Raw genomic sequence first — 26,086 nt, 5'->3', positions numbered from 1 at the left:
CACCACAGATTTGAAATTGAGGAACCGCCACCAAAATTCAACTCCAGAATGCAGCTGTACTTAGAAGAATAATACTGCATCAAACCCCTGGACACTTCCAGAGATGGGCACTGTCGGTGGAAACCCAGTTACATTCAGCCATCAACTGGGTGATAGCCAAGTTTGGGGGGGTGAAGCTGAATGAACTTGAACTTTTATTTGTGGTTGCTATGTGCAATAAAGTGCAGATCATTGTTTCAGCAGTTGATTCTCTGTGCGGTTTCTGAGTCAGGAGCCAAATTAAGGTGATTCACCCACAACCACACCATGAGGCTGGGATTAATATTGACTCCATTGCTTTCAAGAGAATGTCATCAATACTGTTATAAAGCGAAGGCTGAACCCACCCCCCCAACTTTCCAAGATCTCAAACTGAAAAGTCCAAAGAGTGGCACATTGCCCTTTAATCTGTAAAGTCAGTGTGATAAGTGGTGTAACCTGCTGTAGTGTTAAAAGTAAATCCCTGACACTTTAAAATCAACAATCAGCAATTTATTTAACCAACTCTCACGGTGAACAAATGAACGAAATTACTAACAAACTGAACAAATCCTTCTTAACTTCTGAGTATTCTGGAATAAATCAAGATTCTTCTGGTATGCTATTCCAATCAATACATGTCCCACTCAGATAACACAAAATAGCCTGGTTATAATCTGAGAGATTAAATTCTATGTGTCTTCTGGAATATTCTGTGCCATCTTCTGTCGGGGATGCCTCCTCCGATTCCTCTGTCAGGAATGTCCTTCTCTATTTTTCTAAATGATGCTTTCTCTAATACACAGATGACTGAGAGCACCAATTCTTTATGATAGGATTGGTCCTGTTGTCAAAACTTTAGGATTTAAATTTAATAAGTTTTTGGTAGCCAATGGGGCTGATTTAAATTGATTGGTGAAATTGAAAACCTGTTGTCTTGGCCTGCTAACTGTACAGCCCTTTGATACAAATGTTTCAGTTTAGGTGCTTTCTGTTGTGATGATGCTGCTCCTTTAAGAAGATTATGTTGTTCTTGGTTTATTTTCAGGAGGGGTTGTAAAAGGCAGAGCTTATCATTCGTCTAGGATTAAGGATTTCACTAATGGTTAACAGATACTGGCTAAGGCAACAATCAGGGAAAAGGGTTTGACATTTTATTTTCTAAAACACTTCTACAATGAAAGGGCAGTTGTCCCATTCTTTTCCTCTGGTTTGGGTTTTAGCAAGCAGTCTGTCTGAAGCTGCTGCAGGAAGAGATGTTTCCTGATTCAACAGATGTTTCTGGCTGACTCTGAAGCTTCAGGGAAAATAGTACCAGCGTATTCAGCCTCTCCCTGTAGCTCAAACCTTACAGCCCTGGCAACATCCTTCCAACCCTTTTCTGAACCCTTTCAAGTTTCACAATGTCTTAAAAGACGTCAACTTTGCTTGACTAATGTGGGAGAATTTTCTGCATGATGCGTTCTGTCTGAAAGAGCCCTCCCCTGTGCTGTGACAGAGCTGCAGTGACTTTCAAAAGCCTGACAAATGCTATTATCAGTCAAAGATTGATTGGGCGAAGCTTCTCAATCACATCTGGAAATGGAGAAAGTGTTTTTAATGATGAGACATGAATAAAGGCTGCATTAAGTTTTTGTTCTGAAGATTTACTCATACATTTCAAAACAGAGCATATGAACCCCGTCACAAGAAGTCTACGGGAATATAAGACACCAATGCCTATTTCCTGACCAGGACAGACTTTGCACAGAAAACATGGACATTTTAAATGAATGGGGTGCCATTCGTTTTAAGATCAGGTGAACTTAAGAGGCACAGCATTGGCTTAGAAATGAGAGATCCTTGACACTCACACACACACACAGCCAAAATCATCACTGCCATTATTATCAAATCAGAATTTAGGCTGGATAGGCTGGGATGTTTTTCCACTGGAGCAGAGGAAGTTGAGAGGCAATATTTTCAAACCATGAGGGGTAGAGTTGGCTTAATGGTAGCTGCCTCTTCCCTAGGGGGTGAATTTCAAGAGCAAGGATGCGTTTTTATGGTGAGAGGAGAAAGATGGAAGAAAAGATGTGGGGCAAAATATTTACAGAGTGTAACCTGGTGTTGTGTGACTTCTGACTTCTTCAACTGCGCATTCATGTTGAACTTGATGGGATACTTTATCCAACTCGGCGTAGTTAAATCACATCGCTTGGAGGGGTTCATTTGAAACCTTTCAGGAGGTGAATTCGACAAGATTGAATAATTCAAAGTTACTCAATTCTAAACTTACATCAGGACCGGTAGTCATAGAGAGGTACAGCGCGGAAACAGATCCTTCAGTCCAACTCGTCCACGCTGACCAGATATTCTAAATTAATCTAGTCCCATTTGCCAGCACTTGGCCGAAATCCCTCTAACCCTTTCTCTTCATGTCCCCAACCAAATGTCTTTTAAATTCTGTAATTCTATCAGCCTCCTCCACTTCCTCTGGCAGCTTATTCCATACGCGCACCACACTCTGCATGAAAAGTTTTCCCTTTAGGTCCCTTTTAAATCTTTCCCCTCTCACTCTAAACCTATGCCCTCTCGTTCTAACAACATCCTGATAAATCATTTCTGATGGAGATGTCAACGTTTTGGGTAGAGCCCTTCTTCAGTCCTGAGGGATAATACCTGAAATGCTGACTTCTCCACCTCCTGGTGCTGCCTGCCTTGTTGTGCCCAGCCTCCTGTTTGTCTATTTTAGATCCCAGCATCTGCAGTTTTTTTTATTTTGTCTCTAACAAATGGTGGAGCAGATTCGATGGGTCAAAATATCCTAACTTCTGCTCTAATGGTCTTGTGAACTTAGGTTTGTGCGGGTCCTGGGCTCAATGAGCAGCAGCGCCCACTGGAAGCAATGTTCACAGAATCATAGAATCCCTGCAGTGTGGAAATGGGCCCTTCTGCCCAACAAGTTCAGAGCGACCCTTTGAAGAGTAACTCACCCAGACACATTCTCCTACCCTATCACTCTGTACTTACCCCTAACTAATGCACCACACCTACACATTCCTGAACACTATGGGACTATTCAGCTTGGCCAATTCGCCCAAACATGCGCACGTTTGGACTTTGGGAACACACTGCAACACGCAGAGGAAACCCACGCAGACAGGGGGGAATGACATGCAAACTCCACACAGACAGTCACCCTGAGGATGGAATCAAATCTGGGTCCCTGGCGCTATGAGGCAGCAGTGCTAACCACTGAGCCACCACCCCCCTTCCCCCTCCACTCCCCCAGTAGAAAACAAAAAAGCCTACCAACTCTCCCACTACACCCCACTGTCAGAAAGGGCAGGAGGTTCAGTCCTGGGGGTGACCCTCAGCAGCGTTACCGGCAGAATCTGATTGTTGGGAGCATTGGTGCTCCGCTGGTGCTTGTTCAAGCTGCAGGACATTGTGAACCTCTGCCCACACTCGGGGCAGGCAAATGGCCTCTCCCCAGTGTGGACCCGCTGGTGCGTCAGTGGAGTGGAGGAGACAGCAAAGCCCTTCCCGCACTCGAGGCAGGTGAATGGCCTCTCCCCAGTGTGGACCCACCGGTGTGTCAGCAGGTGGGAGGCCTGGGTAAAGCCCTTCCCGCACTCAGAGCAGCTGAAGGGCCTTTCCCCAGTGTGGACCCGCCGGTGCTTCAGCAGGTCGGAAGAGCGTGTAAAGCACTTCCTGCAGACAGAGCAGGTGAATGGCCTCTCACCAGTGTGGACCCGCCGGTGGGCCAGCAGGTCAGAGGAATCGCTGAAGGCCTTCCCACATTTGGGGCAGGGGAAGGGCTTCTCCCCAGTGTGGACCCACCGGTGAATCACGAGGTGGGAGGAGCGAGTGAACACCTTCCCACAATCGGGGCAGCTGAAGGGTCTCTCCCCTGTGTGCACCCGTCGGTGCCTCATCAGGGCAGAGGAATCACTGAAGGCCTTCTCACACTTGAGGCAGCTGAAGGGCCTCTCCCCTGTGTGCACCCGTCGGTGCCTCAGCAGGGCAGAGGAATCACTGAAGGCCTTCCCGCATTCAGGACAGGAGAATGGCTCCTCCCTGGTGTGACTGCGCCGATGTGTCACCAGGGCAGACGGGACACGGAAGCCTTTCCCGCAGTCGCCACACTTCCATGGTTTCTCCATGGCCGAAGCTACAGTTCCAAACAAACGCGTGAATGTCCCCTCCCTGCCTTGAATTCCTCTTTCCAGGCCAGATAACTGATTCAGGCTCCACACTCAGTGCGTTGCTGTAACAGTAGTGTCTCTCTTCCAGTCCCACTGATGCTGAAAACGTACTGAAACAGGAACCAATTGGATCACAGTTGAAAAGTGTTGCAGTCCCGATGGACTGAGTGACTCACAAATGCTGGAGAATCAGAGTCGAAATCTGCGGGTCAGGCAGCATCTGAGGAGCAGGAGAGTCAATGGTTCAGGCATAAGCCTTTCATCTGTTGATTTTGATACTTCATCTTCAGATCAAATACTCTGAAAAGAGATTACAAAAGTCATCACTGTCAGTCCACAAAACTGAAAGCACCATCTCTCTCTCTCCCTCTGTTCTAACTCCATTCTAATTCTCCTCAAAGTGCTGATTCAGGATCTGACAGGGACAGAAGAGCAAAACAGTCACAACTGACACCTCTCTGAATTTTGGATACCTCCACCTGAAAATTAATATCTTCCACGACATTGGGATACTGTTGAGAGTGAGCAGGTCTGATTTTTGGAAGCAAAAATATAATGTGTAAATTCAGGATGAACCTGCAATGCAGCTTGACAACCAATCAGACACAAAATGGTTAATGTGCCCCCACGGGGGTGGGGGAGTTTTGGAATGAGACATCAAGGCAACGACACCAGAGAGAAATTGAACAGACTGGCGTGGCAAACCAGAGTCATCCAGATATACAGCACAGAAACAGGTCCTTTGGTCCAACTGGTCTATGCTGACCAGATATGCTCACCGAATCTGGTCTCATTTCCCAGCATTTGGCCCATATCCCTCTAAACCCTTCCTATTCATAAACCTATCCAGATGCCTTTTAAATGTGTCATAATTATACCAGCATCTACTATTTCCTCTGGCAGCTCTTTCCTTACACGCGCCATCTTCTGCATGAATTGCCCCTTAGGTTCCTTTTAAATCCCTCGCCCCCTCCCCAGGCCACCTCACCCTTAACCTATTACTCTATAGTTCTACACTCCCAGAGAAAAGACCTTGTCTATTTACCCCATCCATCCCTCTCTTGATTTTATAAACAATGAAAGCATCAACGGCTCAGGGCGGGGATGGGGGGGTGGGGGGTGGAAGAAGCCGAATGTGCTGCAGCCTATGCAGAAGGAGAGGACACAAAACCTTGAAGCTGCAATGAGGAATACTGCATGTGCTGTACTTGTACCTGTTGATTTTATTTGTGGGAATCAAGTGCATTTTAAAAATAAAAACAAACAAGATATCTATCCCTCCCCTTTCCCAATCTCCCAATGCTGTCCTGGATACAGAGTGAGAGAATTGGGAGCAGGACTTGGCCATTTGAGCCTGCACCAGCATTGAACAGATCATAAGTGGATATGAATATATCTACAGCCAGGTGGATAGATTAGGATTTCTTTCACTGGAGCAGAGGAGATTGAGAGGTGACCTTATAGAGGATTATAATATCATGAGGGTTACAGATGAGGTGAAAGGCAGGTGTCCTTCCCCTGGGGTCGGGCTTTCAAGGTTAGGGAGCAAAGTTTGAAGGGGAGAGGAGAAAGATTTTAAAAAGACATGAAGAGCTCCATGTTTTTCTCACAGAGAGTGGTTTGTGTGTGGCATGAGTGTCCAGAGGAAAGTGGATGCATGTACAGTGACAATGTTTAAAAGACATTTGGAAAAGTACATGAATAGGAAAGTTTCGGAGGTATATAGGCAAATCATTGGCAGATGGGACTGGTTGGGTTTGAGAAATTAGTCAGCATAGACTAGTTGGACCAAAGGGTCTGTTTCTGTGCTGTATGACCCTGTAGCTGTTCTGTACTGGTCTTAAAACCATTTTCTCGGAAATCCAATATGGCGGTGGTTTAAGTGGTCTGCTGTGGAGGGCTCTGTTTCATACCACCGGCAATGTGGACTTTTACCCCTCCCCCCACCTCATTAACCATCTGTAGGAGAAAAGAATTGCTAACATGAACTTACTGAACGTCTGGAGCTGCTATAATTGTGGTTTGACAGCTTTAGGACCAGAATGAAAGCAAATGAAGGAAAGGAGCCGACAGGGGTGCAGCCTGCAGGGCACTCCCCTACTGCATTGGGGGAGCCTGGAGCCAATGCTCAAACTCCCAGGGCAGTCCCTTTGGATTTAATGGGGCAGCAGCAGTTACTCTCGGAGTTTGCCAAACTCTGAGAAAAGATTGAAGCAGCGGTGGAACCATTATCTGCCACGCTGAAAAAGCATGAACAGGAAATTCAAATGTTGGCCCGAAGAGAATAGGCAGCAGAGGAGAGGACCGTGGCATCGGAGACCGTGGAGGAGGTCTCAGGAGGAAGGATCTGAACGCTGGAAGACCAGGTTCGGGTCCTTCAGGAGCATGTGGACGACCTGGAAAACTAAAATAGAAGAAAAATCTTACAGTTCCTGGGTCTTCCGGAATGTGACGAAGGCAAAGACCTTATTGGATTCCTGGGTCTGGAGTTGGAGTCGGGCCTGTTGTGTGTGGAGCGGGCCCACCGGATCGAAATGCTCAGGTCCAGGTCGGACCAGCAGCCCCACATGGTCCTAGTGCGCCTCCTGCATTACAAAGTTAAAACAGTTAGTGATTGAAACAGCAAGAAGACTGGGAAGAGGTCCACAGACTTTAATGCACAAAGGGTCAAGAATAATATATTTTCAGGACTTCTCAGGAGCCTGGATTAAGAAAAGGGCATTTGATGAAGTGAAGAGAAAATTAAGGGATCTGAACATACAATATTCCTTGAGGTCCCTGACCTGATTGCGTTTCACTCATGGAGGGACGGTATATAATTTTGATTCAGCAGAAAAGGCGATGGACTTTGCGAATTCTCTGAATTAAAGAAATCGAGTCAGGGTGAAGGCGGGAGGGACATCATTACAGACAATGCTACCTTTTTGCCCCTTTTTGTGGTTCTCTGCTTTATACGTACTGCCCTGACAAAAAACTGGAATTATTTAGTATATCGGTCAGTTACGTATTGTCTGGGGCCTTTTTTTTACTGCTGTCCTTTTGTTTTTGGATTGTGGGTGGCTATACCTGTACTTAAGATGTATGGAGAAGGGGTGTGGGGAGATGGGTAGCCATGTTAACTCTCAGAATGTAAATAACATGTTTTTTTTCAATCTGTGAACTGCCTGGTGTTTGGGGCACAGCCTCAGTGGAAAGGAGCCAGGATGGTGGCAATGGTGGGGTTTGGGGAGGGGGGGGAAGAGATCTCTACATAATTGGGGGTTATTTGAGCGTTTGCTTCAGTTATATGTGGTAGTTAGATTTTTATTTATCGTAGTTTTTAATAGGAGCAGTTTTTAGACTTTATAGAGTTAATGTCTTTGTTGCTCACTGCACCTCGGATAAGCTTCCTCCTCATGGGAAACCATGGGCTGCCCTGGATGACCATGGCTACTGATTCGTTCAGGTGGTGCACTTGGAATGTAAAAGGGAGCCATTCCCCCATTAAAAAGAAAGGAGGTGCTGTCAAGCCTCAGGAGGGAAAGGGTGGACACATTTAACTGATAAGGAACATCTGAAACTGCAGCAAGGAGGTTATGATAGGGTATTCTTCTCCTCCTTTAGCTCCAAGTGTAGAGGAGTGGCTATACTGGTAAGAAGGAAGAACCTCCCTTTCCAGGTAATTGAGCAAATTAAGGACAAACATGGACTGTCCGTCATTCTTAAAGCTCTAATACATGGAGAAGAGTATGGCGTCCTGAATGTGTATTGTCCCCCCGGTGCACCCTCTTAAATTTATAATTGATGCAGTTGCAAAATTAATGAGTCTTGGGGTATGCCGCATGGTCATTGGAGGGGATTTTAATCGCCTAATAGATCCCGAGGTAGACAGGGTGCCAAGGGGCCAGGCAGGTACACCCGCGCAATCTCAGCAGTTGGTGGACATGTGTGAGGAGTTGGGATTAGTGGATGTGTGGAGACATCTCCACCCTAATGGAAGAGACTTTACTTTCTCTTCCAAACCACACAAGTACCACATGGGAACTGACACTTTTTAATGCCATTGGATTACTTGGACAGAACATTGGCTTGTGAAATTGGCAATATAGCTGTCGGAGCATGTGCCAGTGTATTTTGAAGGTAAAATCAAGAGTGGTGGAATGGATGCACAGCATTGGTGCATGGACCCATTCCTGTTAAGGGATAGCAAATTTGTTGAGTAAATCACAGGAGTTCAGAGCCTTCTGGGATATCAACTCGGGTACGGCCAGTAATTCGGAAATACTGTAGAAGGCCACTAAGCCATATTTATGAGGCGTGATTATTTTTTATTCAATGACTAGAAGGACGCAGAGGAAGGAGCAACAACAGTGTTGGAGACCCGTCTGCAGAAAGCTGAGGAAGTATATTATAATAGGACTTCACTGGTCAAGCTGCAGCTCTCCGGGCTGCTCCCAACTCATTGCACACACTAGGGAAAAAAAGGTCTGCTTTGCGCAACAAAGATTGTTTGAATTTGGAGATAAGCCACGTAGATATCTCACTAGAAAGAAAAATGCTTCTCAATCTATTATGTCTGTTAGAGAGAAGGCTGGCACAGTTACTCGTGAGTTAAAGAAGATTAATGTTAGATTGAGGGAATACTTTGCAGAGTTATATCAGTCAGAGGGAGATGAACACAGTACAGCGAGAATGCAGGCCTTTTTTGAGATCCTGCACCTCCCTAGTATAAACGCGGAACAGGTTTCCTGTTGAATGGGCCTATGACGATACAGGAGGTGCATGAAGCAATAAAACATCTCCAAGGTGGCAAAGCACTGGGGTCAGATGGATTCCCAAGTGAATTCTATAAGGAATTCATAAATGTGTTGGTGGAGCTACCTCTGGGGATGTATAGCTATTCATATGCACAGGATTATCTTCCGCCCTCTCTTAGGGAAGCTAATATCTCCCTCATTTTAAAGAAGGGGAAAGAGCACAAAGAATGTGCTTCATACAGACCCATTTCACTGTTGAATGTAGATTTTAAAATTCTACCCAAGACGCTGGCCCTGAGGTTGGAAAAGGTGTTGTTCTGTATTGTGAAAGAAGATCAGATGGGCTTTGTTATGGCCGTAGCTCCTCCAACAATATCAGGAGGGTACTGAACATGGTGCAGGTATGCCAGCAAAGGTTGATCCTGGGTTTAGTGGCCTGCCTAGATGCAGAAAAGGCATTTGACCAGATAGAATGGCTATACCTGTTTGGGGTCCTCAAGCGCTTTGGTCTGGGGACAACCTTTGCTAGTGTTGTATAATGATCCTAAGGCAGCAGTCATCACAAACGGCACTAAGTCAGATAACTTTAATCCTGGGAGAGGTAGTAAACAGGGGCGTCCTTTCACCGCTGCTATTTACCTTGGCAATTGAGCTGTTAGCTGAGGCTATCAGGAAGGACCCTGAAATAGTGGGGCCAGGAGTGGGAATGGGGGAACATAAGATTACCCTATATGTTGATGATGTCCTTTTGTTCTTGGCCAATTTGGAGGAGTCCGTTCTTCGATTGATTCAAACAATTAATTTATTTGGCAGTTTTTCGGGCTGCAGGATCAACTTTACAAAATCAGAAGCCATGCCGATGGGGTGGGGAGGTGCCTATTCTGAATTTGTGGAGGTGCCTGATCTGAAGGATGGAATGTAGTTCCTGTTTAGATGGTCGTCAAAAGGGTTTTTGTATTTGGGAATTTCTATTACCCCTGCCTTCCACCAGCTGTATAAAGCTAACTATGTACAATTACTGCAGAGGATAAAGCAATTTTTGCAGAGGTGGGACGGATTACCGTTATCATGGTTAAGCCGAATATCTCTGATTTAAATGAATGCTCTTCCTCGCCTGTTGTACGCCATGAGAATGCTCCCGTTGTTGTTACCCAGATGAGTATTACTGAGGCTCAATGGTTGGCTGGGTTCTTTTATTTGGTGTCACATGTGCCCCCTAATTAAGTTTACCAAATTGCAGCTCTCACAGGGTGAGGCGGAGTGGACCTTTTGGACTTGAAGAGATATCAAATAAGCGCTTTCTTAGCATATGTGGGTGACTGGGTACGGGGGGACTCGGGGTCGATTTTTCTTGACATTGAAACATTGCAGTCAAGATGTCCCCTCGTTAATCTAATATTCATTGATAAGATGAAATCCGAGACTGAGCAGTGTAAGAGTACAATCATTTTAAAAACAGTGAAAGCCCGAGGATAATGAGGCAAGACAAGGGTAATTGGCTGAAGACCTCGCTGATTACCCCACTGGTGGCAGCCCAAGGATTTAAACCTGGGGCAATGGACTCCGGCTTTAAGTCATGGGAGAATAAGGGAATTTTCTGTAGGGAAGATTTATTCGAGGGTTAGGTCTTGATGTCATTTAGCCAGCTAAGTCAGAACTATGCATTGTCTAATAGGGATGTTTTCCGGTACTTTCAGCTAAGGGATTAAATACAGAGGAAGATCACACTCCTGGCTCAGCATTACAGGTCACATGTGGAGTAAAGAGTACTCTGGTGTACAGGCGCTCTTTCAGTTAGTACGTTGTATCATTTACAGAAGGGGATGTGGAGGGACTGTCTCGGATGTGGAATCAGGAGCTAGGATAGGATATTTCATTAGAACTATGGCAAGATATATGGGAAAATATCAGGAAAATTTCAATATGTAACAGCACAGGGCATGCAATTGAAAATTTTACACAGGGCTTATGTGGAGCCAGAGAAGCTAGCTAAGTTCAAGAGAGGAGCATCACCAGGGTGTCCCAAATGTAAAATTAGTATAGGCACTCACACACTGCTATTGGTCATGTTGTAAGATCCAGAGATGCTGGAGTGCTATAGTAAGGGAGCTGAAGGACATCCTGGGGGATTGAAGTTAAAGTGAATCCGGTATTTCTTCTTCTGGCGTTGCCAAATTTGCCTTCTGTCAGAGAACACAGGAACAGACTGTGTAACATTCTTACGCACTGTGCAAGGAAGAACATTTTAATTAATTGGACGTCAGAAAAACCCCCAGGGCTTATGTGGTGGCATATGCTAGTGATGGAACATCACCCCCAAGATGACCTCACAAATATGGTGCACCACAAAACAGTAGTTTTACAAGACGTGGCAGCCCTTTCTAAATTATATTGATGCAGACTGATCAGCAGTATCAATTAGAGCTGTGGTATAGCTGTGGGAATCAGTGTGGGCGCTCATGGGGTCCTGGGAGGGCAAGGCTAGGTGAAAAGAATACGGGTACAATAACTGGTGCTCCAATGGATGGGAGCCTTAATAGAGGTGTGGTGAGCAAAATAGAATAAAGTAATGTGATAGAATTCAAATTAACTTAAATTATTTTTTATTTTATTTTTATTCAATTTGATTGTAGTTTAGTTTAAGCTAAGTTTGTTCTAGTAAAATAATAGGTAGCTCATTATTAATAGTATCACAATATGATATTCTCGTACTGCTATTTTTTTGTATTTTGGTATTGTTCTCTTTTGTATATAGAGGTGTTGTGAGAGATTTGAAACAGTTTTGAATGAATATATTTTTTTAAAAAAATTTCTTGCCTTCCCCCATAACTATTTTTGACACCCCCTGCAATGGCACGTGAACTCGCTGGTGCCTCCACAGGTGGCAGGAGTGGGTGAAACCCTTCCCACACTCTGAGCGACTGAAGGGCCTCTCCCCAGTGAGGACCCGCTGGTGGGTCAGCAGGGTGGAGGCCCGAGTAAAGACCTTCCCGCACTCGGGAAGGAGTGATGGCCGAGTGCCATTATTGACTGGACTATCAACCCAGTTCCGGGGACTCCCAGGTATGAATTCCGCTGTGGCAATTGGTGGAATTGGAATTCTGTCGGAAACCTTGAGTTCAGAATCTATAAATGAAACCATTTTCATGGTTTGGGGGGGGGGGGGGGGTGAATCCCATCTCATTCACTCACATCCTTTTGAGGAAAGGATTCACTCAGTCACCCGAGCTGTATCCTTTACCTGGTCTCACTGACAGGTGACTCCAGACCCACAGCAGTCTTGTTGACTCTACACTGTCCCAAATCTCCAACCACCCTCCCCCAGCAGATGGGCTGGGAGAGTCTTATATGGAGATAGGGTCTGGGTTGAAATTGCTGAGTGAGGTAAGACTTCCTCTGGATTAAGGTTGTACCAAGGTTCCAATTACAAAGGGACAACTTGGTGGTAACCAGTAGTAAAGGAAGTAAGGTGGGGTGATGTATGCGCACTTTGACCCAGAGTTGTTTAAAAAGCAGCAACATTTTCCATGGCTTTTACTGGGGAATCGGAAGCTGTAACAAAGTTGTGTCATAATAAAGGTTACCTGAACTTACCGCCAGGCTCAAGCTCTCATTAAAAGCTTTGAGCTCCAGGAGGTTTTTGTTTTAAAGCTCCTCATTTCTTTCAGGCTCCTGCACTAAGTTTCCAATGTCGTGTATCAGATGGAGCAGTGAATGAGGAGCTAGTATCGTTAGAAATTGTAAACGTTTCAGGAGCGCAGGTACTGTGTTGTTACATCAGCGTTGTAAAGCTTACTGGCAGCACCGGGAGGGGTGGGCTGTATTCACTAGAAACGATATGGAGGAGCTGGTATTGGACTGGGGTGGACAAAGTTAAAATTCACACAACACCAGGTTATAATCCAACAGGTTTATTTGGAAGCACTTGCTTTCGGAACACTGCTGCTTCATCGGTTAGCTGTGAGAGGTATGAATAAAGGGGAGGGCTTGCATTTTCCTAAAACAAGGAAAGGCAGGACTTGTACAGTTAATGGTCGGGCCCTGGATCATGTTGTGAAACAGAGAAATGTCGGTGTGGAGGGGCATTCAGATACATCGTTCCTTGAAAGTTGCATCATTGGTGGACAGGGTGGTTAAGAAGGTATTTAGCACCATTGCCTTTATTGTTCACACCACTGCGTAAACGAGCATGTTGAGGTTGTACAGGATATTGGTGAGGCCACTTCTAGAGTACTGAGTACAGGTCTGGTCACTCTGTTATTGGAAGAATACTGTGCTGTATATCTCTATGACTCTATAAAAAGAGCCATTACAAATTTGATGGACCAAACAACTGCCTTTTGAGAGAGATAAATGGGAGCATCAATATTTTAAACTTCCAATTTTTGTTCTCCTCCCAAAGTCTCTGTTTTGTCAGGGGACAGTGTAAGCCAGTAGGCCTTGCAATTCAACCTCATCTTATCCTCACCCACTATTCAACGGAAATTAAGGGATGATGAAAAATACTGGTTTTTACCAGTGATCCTCTCATTCCATGAACAAATAAAACAGATTATGATGCTGCCATCACTGCATGTGTCAGAATTAAGTGATCAGAAAAATTCTGAACTCCCACTACTCACCGTTTGTGCACAATGCCATCATGTCTACTAATTCTGATCATTTCAATTGATATTCAGTCTTTCCACATTAAGAGCAGCCACGGTTTATGTTTCATTGGCAATTCTACATGTTGACTTTCTATTATAACAACGGCAAAGAGATGGTGATATGTATTTAATCTTTAGATTGGTTGTGTCATTTAATTGTGAAACAGATTGAAAATTCACAACTTCACCAAATGCCAAAACGTTTTTTTTTTAGGATGTTTGGGCACGAGCACTGACAAATAAAATATCAAAGAATTACAAAGTTATCAGGAGAGCTACATATCTTGTTTAACCAAATACATTGCACTTTGCTGAAATTCTCTGCACTGCCAATAAATATTCACTGTGTACCCCTTATTCAACTCATTCAAGAATTTCAAATTGAGCTTGAGGTAATTCAAGAGCAAATGGCAACATTTGTTTGTTAATACACTCACCGTAAACTCTGAAAGATTATTTTTATCAAAGTCACAATGTTTAATCCCAAACGGAGCAATTAAGTGCAAAGTTACTTTCAACCATTTAATAAAAGACTGCAAATTTTATTTCCTATGAAAAACAATTTTATAGTTTTGATAAGATATATTAAACAAAATAGCTTTCCTGGGTGTCAATATTTACAACAGTTATGCAGCTATTATTTGGCAATTGACCAACTAATTGAAATAATTTCAGAATAAATTAGCTGCTTCATTATAATACATTAAGATATTTTAATAAAGTCATGAAAAGGAAATCTTTAACACAAAGTTAAATAAAATACAAAACCATCTTACAGAATTCAATTCAAATCATATCTGTTGAATCACAAAAAGATGATGCTCAATGTACCAAATGACAGGCAATCACTGGTAATGAAGGAAAAACATTGTAAAGAACATATATATCTCAATTATATCTTAAATGAATATCTACTCTGTCTTGGACATTAATGACTGAAATTTTTTTTGTCAAATTGAAAACTACAATAGCAAAGCTTTAGAAAATCCATCACTGAGCTCAACCTCGAATCAATGTTTTTTTTTCAGGAAATCGTTTTCAGATTTCAGGCTTCTCCAGCTACAATTAGCACGAAGGGAAGGTTAGGCACAGTGCGGAAAGGATGAGCAATAGCAATATCTTGGCTCTCACCCAAGTATTCTCCGAAGAAGAAAGAAATGCATCTGGATGGGGATATGAATAAGGAAGGAATCAGAGGGATATGGGCCAAATGCTGGCAAATGGATCACTAGATTACTTTAGGATATCTGGTTGGCCTGGACCGAAGGGTTTGTTTCTATGTGCTCATTACAGATACTCCTCTTCTGTGATCCCTAGTCATCTCCCCATACCAGCTGTACTTTTCATGAAATAAATTGACAATTGTTGACTTCTATCAACCTCTTCAATCCTGAGAAATTTCCTCTCTCTGCAAAATGTGCTTCACGTTGGCAAGTTCAATCCTCCTCCGTTCCTCAAGAACGCACTTTATAATGTGCAATGTTCTCAATAGCTGTTTAACATTCAATGGGGAAACTGTTTTCAGTCCAACAGTTAGACAGAATTTCTCTGAAATGTTTATGCAAATGCACTGTCCCACGAGAGCTCGTGGGGCCACAGTTAAAATGCTTTTAACAGCCTTTTCTTTAAATTTCCCTGCCTTCCCAGGATAGAAATTTTCTGCCAGAAATTATTTGCCCTGAAAATAAATCCAGCAGTAAAATGATTATGGAGCTATCAGTAAAAATGTCTCAGTTGGGTTATCCAAGGTTCTCTTCAAGGTTACAGGACAATTTGCCCTTTCAGCATTCCTTGAAATTAAGGTATTCCATCATAGTGTTTAATTATGATCCATTAAAAGCAGTATCTACTCTCATCTGAGTGCAGAACCAACTCAACTGACTGAACAAGCAAAACAACTTTTCTGTATGCACTTTAGATGTGACATCCTCTCCCTCTCTCTCTCTGTTGACCCAACAGGATTACCAGGACTATTGAGTAACGATTGCTGATCTACAGTTTGCTTCTGCTGGTTAACAGAAGCATTTAATAACTGCTAGCCTGGTCATCCACAAAGTCAAAGAACACACTGTTCACCTGTGCCTGAGCAGAGGATAAATTTCACTTGGAACACATCACAAAATGACAACTGTTACAAGTCCCACAACTCCTGAGTTTCCATGGACAAAGTTAAAAATCACAACACCAGGTTATAATCCAACACGTTTATTTGGAAGCACTAGCTTTTGGAGCACCGCTCCTTCATCAGGTGGTTGTGGAGAATGAGATCATGATCACGGAATTTATAGTCAAAGGAGTCAAGTATTATGGAAATGTGATATATTAAACAATTTTAGATTAAATCTTTCATTTTTTTTAGAATGGGTTGCTGCTCTTTGGTTTGTTAATCCCAGAATTTGGTTTTAATTACCTTCTCAAAAATGCCATTGAAATGCAGAGCTTTTTGAACAGAGGTGTAAATTCTATTTGTGTCCCAATGTCCAGTCAGACTGACATTTTTCTTAGAAAAGCTTTGTACTTAAATTACATTCTTGAGAAGGTAAATTATAGATTAGGGTGCATTGGCAGTGCTAAATTACCCACAGTGCCCAGAGATGTGCAGGTTAGGGTGGATTAGCCATGGAAAATATGGAGTAAGGGGGTGTGTATGGATGGGTAGCAATATGGAGGGCCAATGTGGAATAGATGGGCCAAATGGCCTACTTTCACATTGTCAGGATTCTGTGACCCTCCCCAACAAAGGTACATTTTATCTGCATCTATCCTGTCAAGCCCCTTTCAGAATTCTACTGATTTCAATAAGATCACTTCTGGTTCAGAGAGATATATAGCACAGAAACAGACCCTTTGGTCCAAATCATCCACTGATTCACAAACTGAACTCGTCCCACTTGCCTGTATTTGGCCCATATCCCTCTAAACCTTTCGTTTCATGTACCCATCCAAATGTCATTTAAACGTTGTAACTGTCCCTGCATCTACCACTTCCTCAGCAAGTTCATTCCTCATGTAAACCACCCTCTGTCAAAACGTTGCTCCTCAGGTTCCTTTTACATCTCTCTTTACACATTAAAAAAAATGTCTCCCAAGTTTGAGCTCCCCTACACTAAGACCCTTTCTATTCACCTTATCTCCACTCCATGATTTTATAAGTCTCAATGAGCGCACCCCTCAACCTCCTGTGTTCTAGTGAAAAAAGTCCCAGCCTCTCCTTGCAACTGAAACCCTCCAGTCCTGGTAAATCTTTACCAAACCCTCTCTAATAGTATTCTTCCTCTTACAGGGTCACCCAGAGCTGTACTCAGTACCCGGAAAGTGGTCTCACCAACATTCTGTACAACCTCAACAAGATGTCCCAACTCAATGGTGTGAACAGTGGAGGCAATGCTGCTGAGTGCCTTCTTAACCATCCTGTCTAGCAGTGATGCAACTTTCAAAGAACTATGTACCTTAACTCCCCCCATGTCTCTGTTTTACAACATGACCTGGGCCCTACCATTAACTGTACAAGTCCTGCCCTTGTTTTAGCAAAACGCAACCACTCGCTTTTATTCATACCTCTCTCATACACACGCTCTCTCTCTCAGACATATACATGTACACACACCCCCACACCCCCCGAACACACTTACTAACTTATACTCCATCACACTCACACTTTACCAAATGTTCACACAGTCTTATGCACACTCGCATGCACAAACTGACATGCACACAATCACACTCTCTCATGCACGCACAACTCTATGGGGTGAATTTGTATTGGCAGAATTATATTTGCAGATACATTCAATTTTGCTCAAAAAAACACAATCTGCAGCCAGTCAATCCATGTAATATTTTATAAATTCCTATTTTGGAAATAGAACCAGTCTGATTCAAGATTTGGATACTGATAGACTCGAAGTTCACACCTGTAATGCATTGTCTGAGCTAAGATATCACTTTTTAAAAAAATAAACCTTAAGTCATCTCAAGACTATGACTTAAAAGTAGTTCTGGGATTTACGTATTAACGAACTAAAACCTGCAACCCATTCTAAAAGATGAATGGCTTAACAGCACTCTAGTTTTGTTCAATATATCCTATTAGTTGCATGACACTATGATTTTTGCTATAAAATATGTGTCTTATGATCCTGCTCCACAGCTACCTGATGAAGGAGCAGCGGTCTGAAAGTTAGTGCTTCCAAAGAAACCAGTTGGACTATAACCTGGTGTTGTGTGATTTTTAACTTTATCCACCCCAGTCCAATGCTGGTATCTCCACATCATATCTCGTGAACACAGCCCACACCTCCCGGTGCTGCCAGTAAACTTTACAATGCCAATGAAACAACGCACTCTACACTCCTGAAAACTTTACAATTTCTAATGATACCAGCTACTCATTCACTGCTCCATCTGATACATGGCATTGGAAACTTAGTACAGGAGGCTGAAAGAAATGAGCAGCTTTAAAACAAAAACCTGTTGGAGCTCAAAGCTTTCAAAGTCTGAGCCTGACAGTAAGTTCAGGTTACCTTTATTGCGACCCAACTTTGTTACAGCTCCAGATCACCTCAGCAAAAAGGTGTTGAAAACGTAGCTGATTTTTAACTGTTCAAGGTCAAAGCACCCCTCCGCCACCACCCCCCCAACACCACTTTCTTTCCTATTGGTCACCACTAACTTGTCCCTTTGTAACTGGATCCTTTGTACAGCCTTAACCCGGAAGAAGTATTGCCTCACTCAGCGATTTCAACCCATACCCTTTCTCCAAGTAAGTTTCTCCCTGCCCATCTGCCGGGAGGGAAAGAAGTGGGGGGAAACAGGTGGAGTCAACTACACTGCTGTAGGTCTCAGTCACGTGTAGGCCAGACCAGGGAAAGGATGCAGCTGGGACGACTGAGTGAATCCTTCGCCACAACAGCAGTTTCCTTCCCTAAAAAGGATGTGACTGAATCAGAATGGGGCTTCCCCCCCACCCCGCCCAATGGTTTCATTGTTAGATTCTGACCTCCAGATTTCTGACCGAATTCCAAATCCGCTATCTGCTGCGGTGGGATTCAAACCCGGGAGTTCCAGAACTGAGTTGATAGCCCAGTCCATAATGGCACTCGACAGTCGCTCCTTCAATCCCCCTGCGATGGCACGTGAACTCCTTGGTGCCTCCGCAGGGTGGCTGCCCGGGTGAAGCCCTTCCCACATTCGGGACAGCTGAAGGGCCTCTCCCCTGTGTGGACCCGCCGATGTTTCACCAGGGCGGAGGAATCGCTGAAGGCCTTCCCACACTTGGGACAGCTGAAGGGCCTCTCCCTTGTGTGGACACGCTGGTGCTTCAGCAGTTCAGAGGAATTGCTAAAGGCCTTCCCACACTCGGGGCAGGGGAATGGCCTCTTCCCAGTGTGGACCCGCTGGTGCTTCAGTAGGGTGGAGGAATCGCTGAAGGCATTCCCGCACTTGGGACAGAAGAAGGGCTTCTCCCCGGTGTGGACCCGCTGGTGCGTGCGCAAGTTGCCCATCTGAGTGAATCCCTTCCCACACTCAGGGCAGCAGAAAGGCTTCTCCCCCGTGTGGATCCGCTGGTGGATCAGCAGGACCGACGCCTGGGTAAAGCCCTTCCCACACTCGGGGCAGCTGAAGGGCCTCTCCCCTGTGTGGACCCGCTGGTGCTTCAGCAGGGTGGAGGAATTGCTGAAGATCTTGCCGCAATCTGTGCAGGGGAACGGCCTCTCCTGTGTGTGGACCCAGTTGTGGGTCTGAAGGGCAGAGGAATCGTTGAAGGCCTTCCCACACTCAGGGCAGCTGAAAGGCTTCTCCCCAGTGTGGACCCGCTGGTGCGTCCGCAACTTGCCCACCTGAGAGAATCCCTTCCTGCACTCGGAACAAGTGAATGGTCTCTCCCCAGTGTGGACCCGCCAGTGGGTCAGTAGGATGGAGGAGGTGCTGAAGGCCTTCCCACACACAGTGCAGGAGAACGGCCTCACCCCCGTGTGGACCCGCCTGTGGGTCTTCAGGTCAGAAGAATAGCTGAAGTCCTTCCCGCAATCGGGGCAGCTGAAGGGCCTCTCCACCGTGTGAACCCATCGGTGCCTCAGTAGGGCGGAGGAATTGCTGAAGGCCTTCCCACACCTGGGGCAAATGAATGGCCTCTCTCCGGTGTGACTGCGCCGGTGAATCTCCAGGGCAGATGGAGCACGGAAGCCTTTCCGACAGTCGCCACACTTCCATGATTCCTCCACGGGGTGGGATTCCTCAGGTTTCTCCATGGCTGAAGCTTCAGATGTACACAAATGCGTTTAGAGCCCCTCTTACCATAATTCCTCTTTCCAGGCTGTACAACTGTTTCTGGCTCCACACTCAGTGCGCTGCAATAGTAGGGACTTTTATCCAGTCCCACTGATGCTGAAAACGTACTCAAACAAGAACCAAAAAGCTTTGCTCCTTCTCACAGAATCACAGTCAAAAATTGTTGCAGTCTCAATGGATTGAATGACTATCAGACATTGACAACAAAGAGAGGACTGTAGTTACTGGACAGTCAGTGCCGAAAAGTGCAGTGCTGGAAAAGCACATCTGGTCAGGCAGCATCCGAGGAGCAGGAAAGTCAACATTTCAGGCATAAGCCCTTCATCTGTTAATTTTGAAACTTCCGTCCTCAGATCGCCAAATACTCTGTAAAAAGAGATTACAAAAGTCATCAGTGTCAGTCCAGGGTGGAAGTTCAGAACAAGCATTTCTACTTTTGGGGGAACGTTCTTTTCTTTAGTTATTCCACAAAATTGAAAGCACCATCTCACTCTCCCCCATCTGTTCTCACATTAACGTCCCTGGGAAGTGGGGGGAAAGGAGACATCAAAGCATTAACACCGACACCAGACAGAAACTGTACATACGTTAGTAGAAAGCCAGAGTCATAGAGATACACAGCACAGAAACAGACCCTTCGGTCAATCTCTTCCGTGCCAACCAGATACCCAAAATCAATCTAGTCCCATTTGTCAGTACTTGGCCCATATCCCTCTGAACCCTTCCTAATCAAACAACCATCCAGATATCAGCATCCACCATTTCCTCTGGCAGCTCATTCCTTACACACATCACATTCTGCATGAAAAAGTTGCCCCTTAGGTCCCTTTTAAATCTTCCCCCCACCTTAAACCTATTACCTTCCGGTTCTGGACTCCCCCATCCTAAGGAAAAGCCCTTGTGTATTTACCCTATTCATGCCCCTCATGCTTTTCTAGAAGTCTATGAGGTCACCCCTAAGTCTCTGGCGCAGGAGGGAAAACAGCCCCATCCCATCCCTCCGTCCCTCCTCACCCGGGTATTTAAGACACATACCTGAGTTTGCAGAGTCTGCCCCCTCCCTGGGATCACTCCGGTTGCTTCAAGTGAACAGATTTTCCCCCCACTCCCTCCCAGGATGAAGAGTTGCCCAGAGGGAGGGAGTTTCACTCTGAAACGGACAGGGCCACTTCCGCGTTATGACGTCATGGATGAAGTGAGGGGGCGGGGAAAGGCCGACAACAGCTCCGCGCACTGCGCCTGCGCTGCCCTGTAATTTGCAACAGAGTAATCCCTTCCTTTCAGAGAATTCCCAGAGTGTGGAAGCAGGCCACTCGGCCCAAGGAGTCCATACCGACCCTCCGAAGGGTAACCCACCTACACCCATCCCCCTATTGCCCTGACTAATGCACATCCCTAAGCACTACGGGTAATTTAGCTTGGCCAATCCAACCTAACCTGGACAAAGTTAAAAATCAAACACCCAACACGTTTATTTGGAAGGACTGGTGTTAGCAGCGCTGCTCCTTCATCGGGTGATTGTGGAGAATAAGATCATAAGGCACAGAATTCATGGAAAAACATTACAGTGTCCTGCCACTGAAATGATATATTGAACAGACCTGGATTAAGTCTTTCATCGTTTAGAATGGGTTGCAGGTATCAATAATATGTAAATCCTAGAACTTCCTGTCAGTTACGTGTGTGCATGCATGCATGAGGGAGAGAAAAAGTCTCTTTCCATGCTGTATATCTCTATGTCTATTTGATAACAGATGCTTTATTTACATTGGTGTAAATATTGTTGTAAATCATAGCTGGGTACTAATAGATGTAAGGGAGAGAGTATTCCTCAAGTAGGGCACTATAAGAATACTGGGAAAGCTCTATTTCTGGTTTACTTCCTAATGAACAAACATTTGGGGCCAGCATGGTGGCTCAGTGGTTAGTACTGCTACCTCACAGTACTAGGGACCTGGGTTTGATTCTGTGTGGAGTTTGCACGTTCTCCCCGGGTCTGAGTGGGTTTCCACCGAGTGCTCCCGTTTCCTCCCACAGTCCAACGTTGCGCAGGTCATGTGAATTGGTCATGCTAAATTGCCCATGTTAGGTGCACGTTAGGTAAATGTAGGGGAATGGGTCTGGGTGGGTTACTCTTCGGAGGGTCAATGTGGACTTTTTGGGTGGAAGGGCCTGTTTCCATACTATAGGAATCTAATCTAATTAAGCACGAGCACCTATATACATTTAACTTTGTTTCATTCTTCTTGTTTGATTCCATGCTATGACTACACTCTTGTGTCTGATTGGTTTGAGAGACTGGGAGATTGTGGATTGGGTCTCAATTAACTGCATGTTTTATTGTTCCAGAAGGTGTAAAGGGGTGGGGGTGGGGGTCAAAGCTTCAGGAGAAATCCAGCAGAGCTGAGAGCAGACCCACATTTAACTCTGTTGGAACAGGAAAATCAACAGAGGACAGAGAAACCAGGACCTGAAATCCGAGCTGACACCAGATTACCCTGTGATCAGTGCTTTCATTAGCACCTCTCCCATTATCTTGCTTTCCATTTGACTACCCCCTCAATTTTCAGGATCCAATCCTTGTCATTCTGAAGTCATGTCTCCGTTAGGAGTCACAGATCATAACTTTTCTCTTCAAATGTGTAGTCAATTAATTCGCTTTTGTTACAATGCAGCACACATTCAGACACACCGTTTTAGTTTCAATTTTTGTGATCTTTAGTATCCAGTTTTGATTGCTGGTATATTTACTCTCCTTGTCCCTTTCTATCATTCTCTGATGTTAATTCTCCAGATCACGACATTGCTCACTGGCCTTGAATTGGATTGACCAGGCTAAATTGCCCAAAGTGTCCAGGGATGTGCAGGTTCAGTGAGTTAGCCATGGGAAATGCAGGGTTATAGTTCCATAGTAATAGAAGCAGGAGTAGGCCATTGGCTCATTGAGCCTGCTCTGCTATTCATTCAGCTCATGGCTGACCTATCCATCGTCTCAGCTACTCCTACCTCCATTGTCCCAACTACCCTTAATTCCCCCACCATTGCAAAAACCCATCCAACTGTGTCTTGAATATACTTAATGAAGCTGCCTCTCCTGATTCCTTGGCAGAAAATTCCATAGATTCACTACTCTCCAGGAAAAGCAGTTCCTCCTCATCTCTGTCCTAAATCTACTCCCCCTAATCTTGAGTCCGGATCTCATCTACCAGCAGAAATGACTGGATAGGGTAGGGCTTCATCCCCACAGTTCAATGAATTCTCACTTTCCAAGATGTATTCACTCATTCAGTTGCTGTCTCATAAATAAAAGATTTAATTGCAACTTCTGTTCCCAGTCAAGGCAAAACATCTTTGAAAGCTGCTCTGAAAGTCCAGTCTTCAGAACCACACTTCTGCTTTCACCGAAGATGATTAGAGTCATACAGCACAGAAACAGACCCTTCAACCCAACTCATCTGTGTCAACAAGAAATCCTAAATTAACCTAAATCACTTGCCAGTATTTGGCCCATATCCCCCTAAACCCTTCCACTTCATATTCCCATCCAGTTGCCTTTTAAATTTTGTAGTAATTGTATCAGACTCCATCACCCTCTGTGAAAACGTTGCTCCTCAGGTCCCTTTTAAATCATTCCCTCTCACCGCAAACATATGCCGGCCAGTTTTGGGCTCCCCTAACCTGGGTACTCACCCTATCCTGCCCGTTATAAACACCTATAAGGTCACCCCTCAACCTCCAATGCTCCACGGAAAATTTTCACTGGCCTATTTAGCCTCTTCCTGTCTTAAACACTCCAACTCTGGCAACAGCCTTGAAAATCCTTTCTGAACCCTTTCAAAGTTTCACAACATCTTTCCTGTAGCAGGGAGACCAGAACTGAACACAGTATTCTAAAAGTGGCCTAACCAATGTCCTGTACAGCCACTCCATGACCTCCTAAGACTCACTTTCAAGGACCCATGAACCTGCACTCCAAGATCTCTCTGTTCTGTGACACTCCCCTTAACTGTGCCAGTCATGCCTGGATTGCTTGACCAAAATGCAACACCTCACATTTCTCTAAATTAAACTCCATCTGCCACTCCTCGGTTCATTGGCCCATCCGTTCAATTCTAATTTACAGCAAACTCTTTTTCCTCTCTTATTCTCTGGAAGCGGAAAATCTCCATCTCACACACTCTCCCTCCATTCTCACTTTGCTGAACCTAATCCCTGCTGTACCTCATCCTGAAGGGTCTGGTTCATGCTGATTAACAGGTGTCACAAAGCTAGTTCCTTTTTGACTAAAAGCTTTTCTCTGGCTCAAGGAGACACTGTCCATGACTTTTTTCAGAGGTAATAAACCGGCTGGGTTCTGATCAGTCTCGTTTGAACAGAGATGAAAGGGAATTTTAAAGGCCTTTTGTTTATATGTAAACAGGTGTGACTTCAGGCCAAATTGGTCAAGTTTTAGAAGTGCCCTGTATAAAGAAAGGGGAGTGAGCTGAGCAGTTTTAGTTCAGTATTGAACTGGTTGGAAGTTCAACAGGGAGCTGTGTGGAAACTCTCTCTCTTTTCCGCCTCTCAACTTCAACCTATAAGCATGTGTTCCATTTGTACTGGTTTTCAAAGGGAGTTGGCTTATTGGGACTGTTGTGTATATTCAAAACAGCATAACTGAGTCTAGTTGGCAAGGTTGAGTTCTGTTGGGGTTCGTTATTCTGATCTTTGTGTTTCATTGTGTAATTTTGTGAATAAAGTTTTATCTGTTTTAAAATCTAGTAGTCAACCAAGCTAACTTACTCCAGGTAATCTTAACTGTACACTTACCAAATCAAATTGCAAAGTTATGGTCTGGGGCTGCCTGCTTAAGAATGTTTTGAGTGGTCTGGCTTAGTCCATAACACAGCCCCACATTCACACTCAGGGAAGATATAATTGAAACATACAGAACATAGAAAGGCCTAAACAAAGTGGGCATTGGGAGATGTTTCCATTGGTGGGCAAGACCAGGACCTGAAAGAGACTAGAAAAGGGAAGACCTTTTAGAAGGGAGATAAGGAGAAACTTTTCAGCCAGAGAGTGGTAAATCCGTGGAATTTATTGCGGCATGAGGCTGTGGAGGCTAGGTCACTGAGGGTATTCAAGATTGAGATAGATAGGTTCTTGAGTATCAAGGGTTACGGGGAGGAAGTGGGAGAATGAGGTTGAGAAACTTATCAACCACTGTTGTGTGGTATGAGCACACCTGATGGGCTGAATGGTCTAATTCCTGCTCCTATGTTTTATGGTCTCTTGCTGTCTTGGACACAGTGTGAGAGAATTGGGAGCAGGAGTAGGCCATTTGGTCTTTTGAGCATGCACCAGCACTGAACAGAGCATAACTGGATATGAATGTACCTACATCTAAGTGGATAGGCTGGGACTTTTTTCACAGGAGCACAGGAAGTTGAGAAGTTTAAAAAACCAAGAGGGGTGTCAATGAGGTGAGTGGCTGGTGCTGTTTCCTTCAGATGGGGGTTTCAAGATTAGGGAGCAAACTTTTAAGGAGAGAGAAGAAAGATTTTAAAAAGACATGAGGAACACCTTTTTTGATTCCACACACAAACCACTTTCTTTCAATGTCCTAAGGAAGTGGTCGATATAAGTACAGTAATAACATTTAAAAGACATTTGGATAAGTACATGAGTAGGAAAGGTTCAGAGGGATATGGGCCAAACTACATGGGACTAGTTTAGTTTGTGAATATATTCAGCATGGACTAGTTGGACTGAAGTGTCTGTTTCTGAGCTGTATGACTCTGTAACTGTTCTGTACTGGTCTTAAAACCATTATTTTTGCCTTCCCCCATCACCATCCACTTTTTTGTTGTTCAGAAATCAGATGAACGCAGGCTTGAATATATTCAATGGCTGCCTGATCGCAGAAAGCCATCCCAACTTCTGAACTCTTGCTAATATATCACTTGCCTTGCTGATTGCTTGCTACACCTGTCTGACAACTGGCAGTGACTGGTGTGGAAGGATGTTGAGGCCCCTTTGTACATCCACACATCATTCCTGACGAAGGGCTCGTGTCCAAATCACCAACAATCCTGGTCCTCGGATGCTGCCTGACCTGCTGTGCTTTTCCAGTACCACATTTTTCGACTCTAATCTCCAGCATGTGCAGTCCTCACTTTGTCCACATCCAATTATATCACCACTTAAACAATGCGCCTTT

General features: G+C 44.6%; 1 protein-coding gene across 1 annotated transcript in view; it reads right to left on the bottom strand.

Moving 5' to 3' along the window:
* Positions 1-1,150: 1,150 nt before the first annotated feature.
* LOC140461055 (uncharacterized) overlaps positions 1,151-26,086 on the bottom strand; it is a 52,029-nt gene continuing 27,093 nt past the window's right edge. The window contains exons 4-7 of the mRNA XM_072555838.1: positions 18,729-19,869; positions 9,427-9,488; positions 6,636-6,793; positions 1,151-4,258 (exon numbers count right to left, since the gene is read on the bottom strand). Coding sequence (XP_072411939.1) covers positions 3,324-4,258; positions 6,636-6,793; positions 9,427-9,488; positions 18,729-19,869 — 2,296 coding nt within the window. The 3' untranslated portion in view covers positions 1,151-3,323. The remainder of the gene's footprint in view (positions 4,259-6,635; positions 6,794-9,426; positions 9,489-18,728; positions 19,870-26,086) is intronic.

Source organism: Chiloscyllium punctatum, chromosome 36, assembly GCF_047496795.1.
Source record: "Chiloscyllium punctatum isolate Juve2018m chromosome 36, sChiPun1.3, whole genome shotgun sequence".
NCBI classification, from domain to species: Eukaryota; Metazoa; Chordata; class Chondrichthyes; order Orectolobiformes; family Hemiscylliidae; genus Chiloscyllium; species Chiloscyllium punctatum.
The sequence above is the reverse complement of the archived record's forward strand: the minus strand, read 5'-3'. Positions and strand labels throughout refer to the sequence as shown.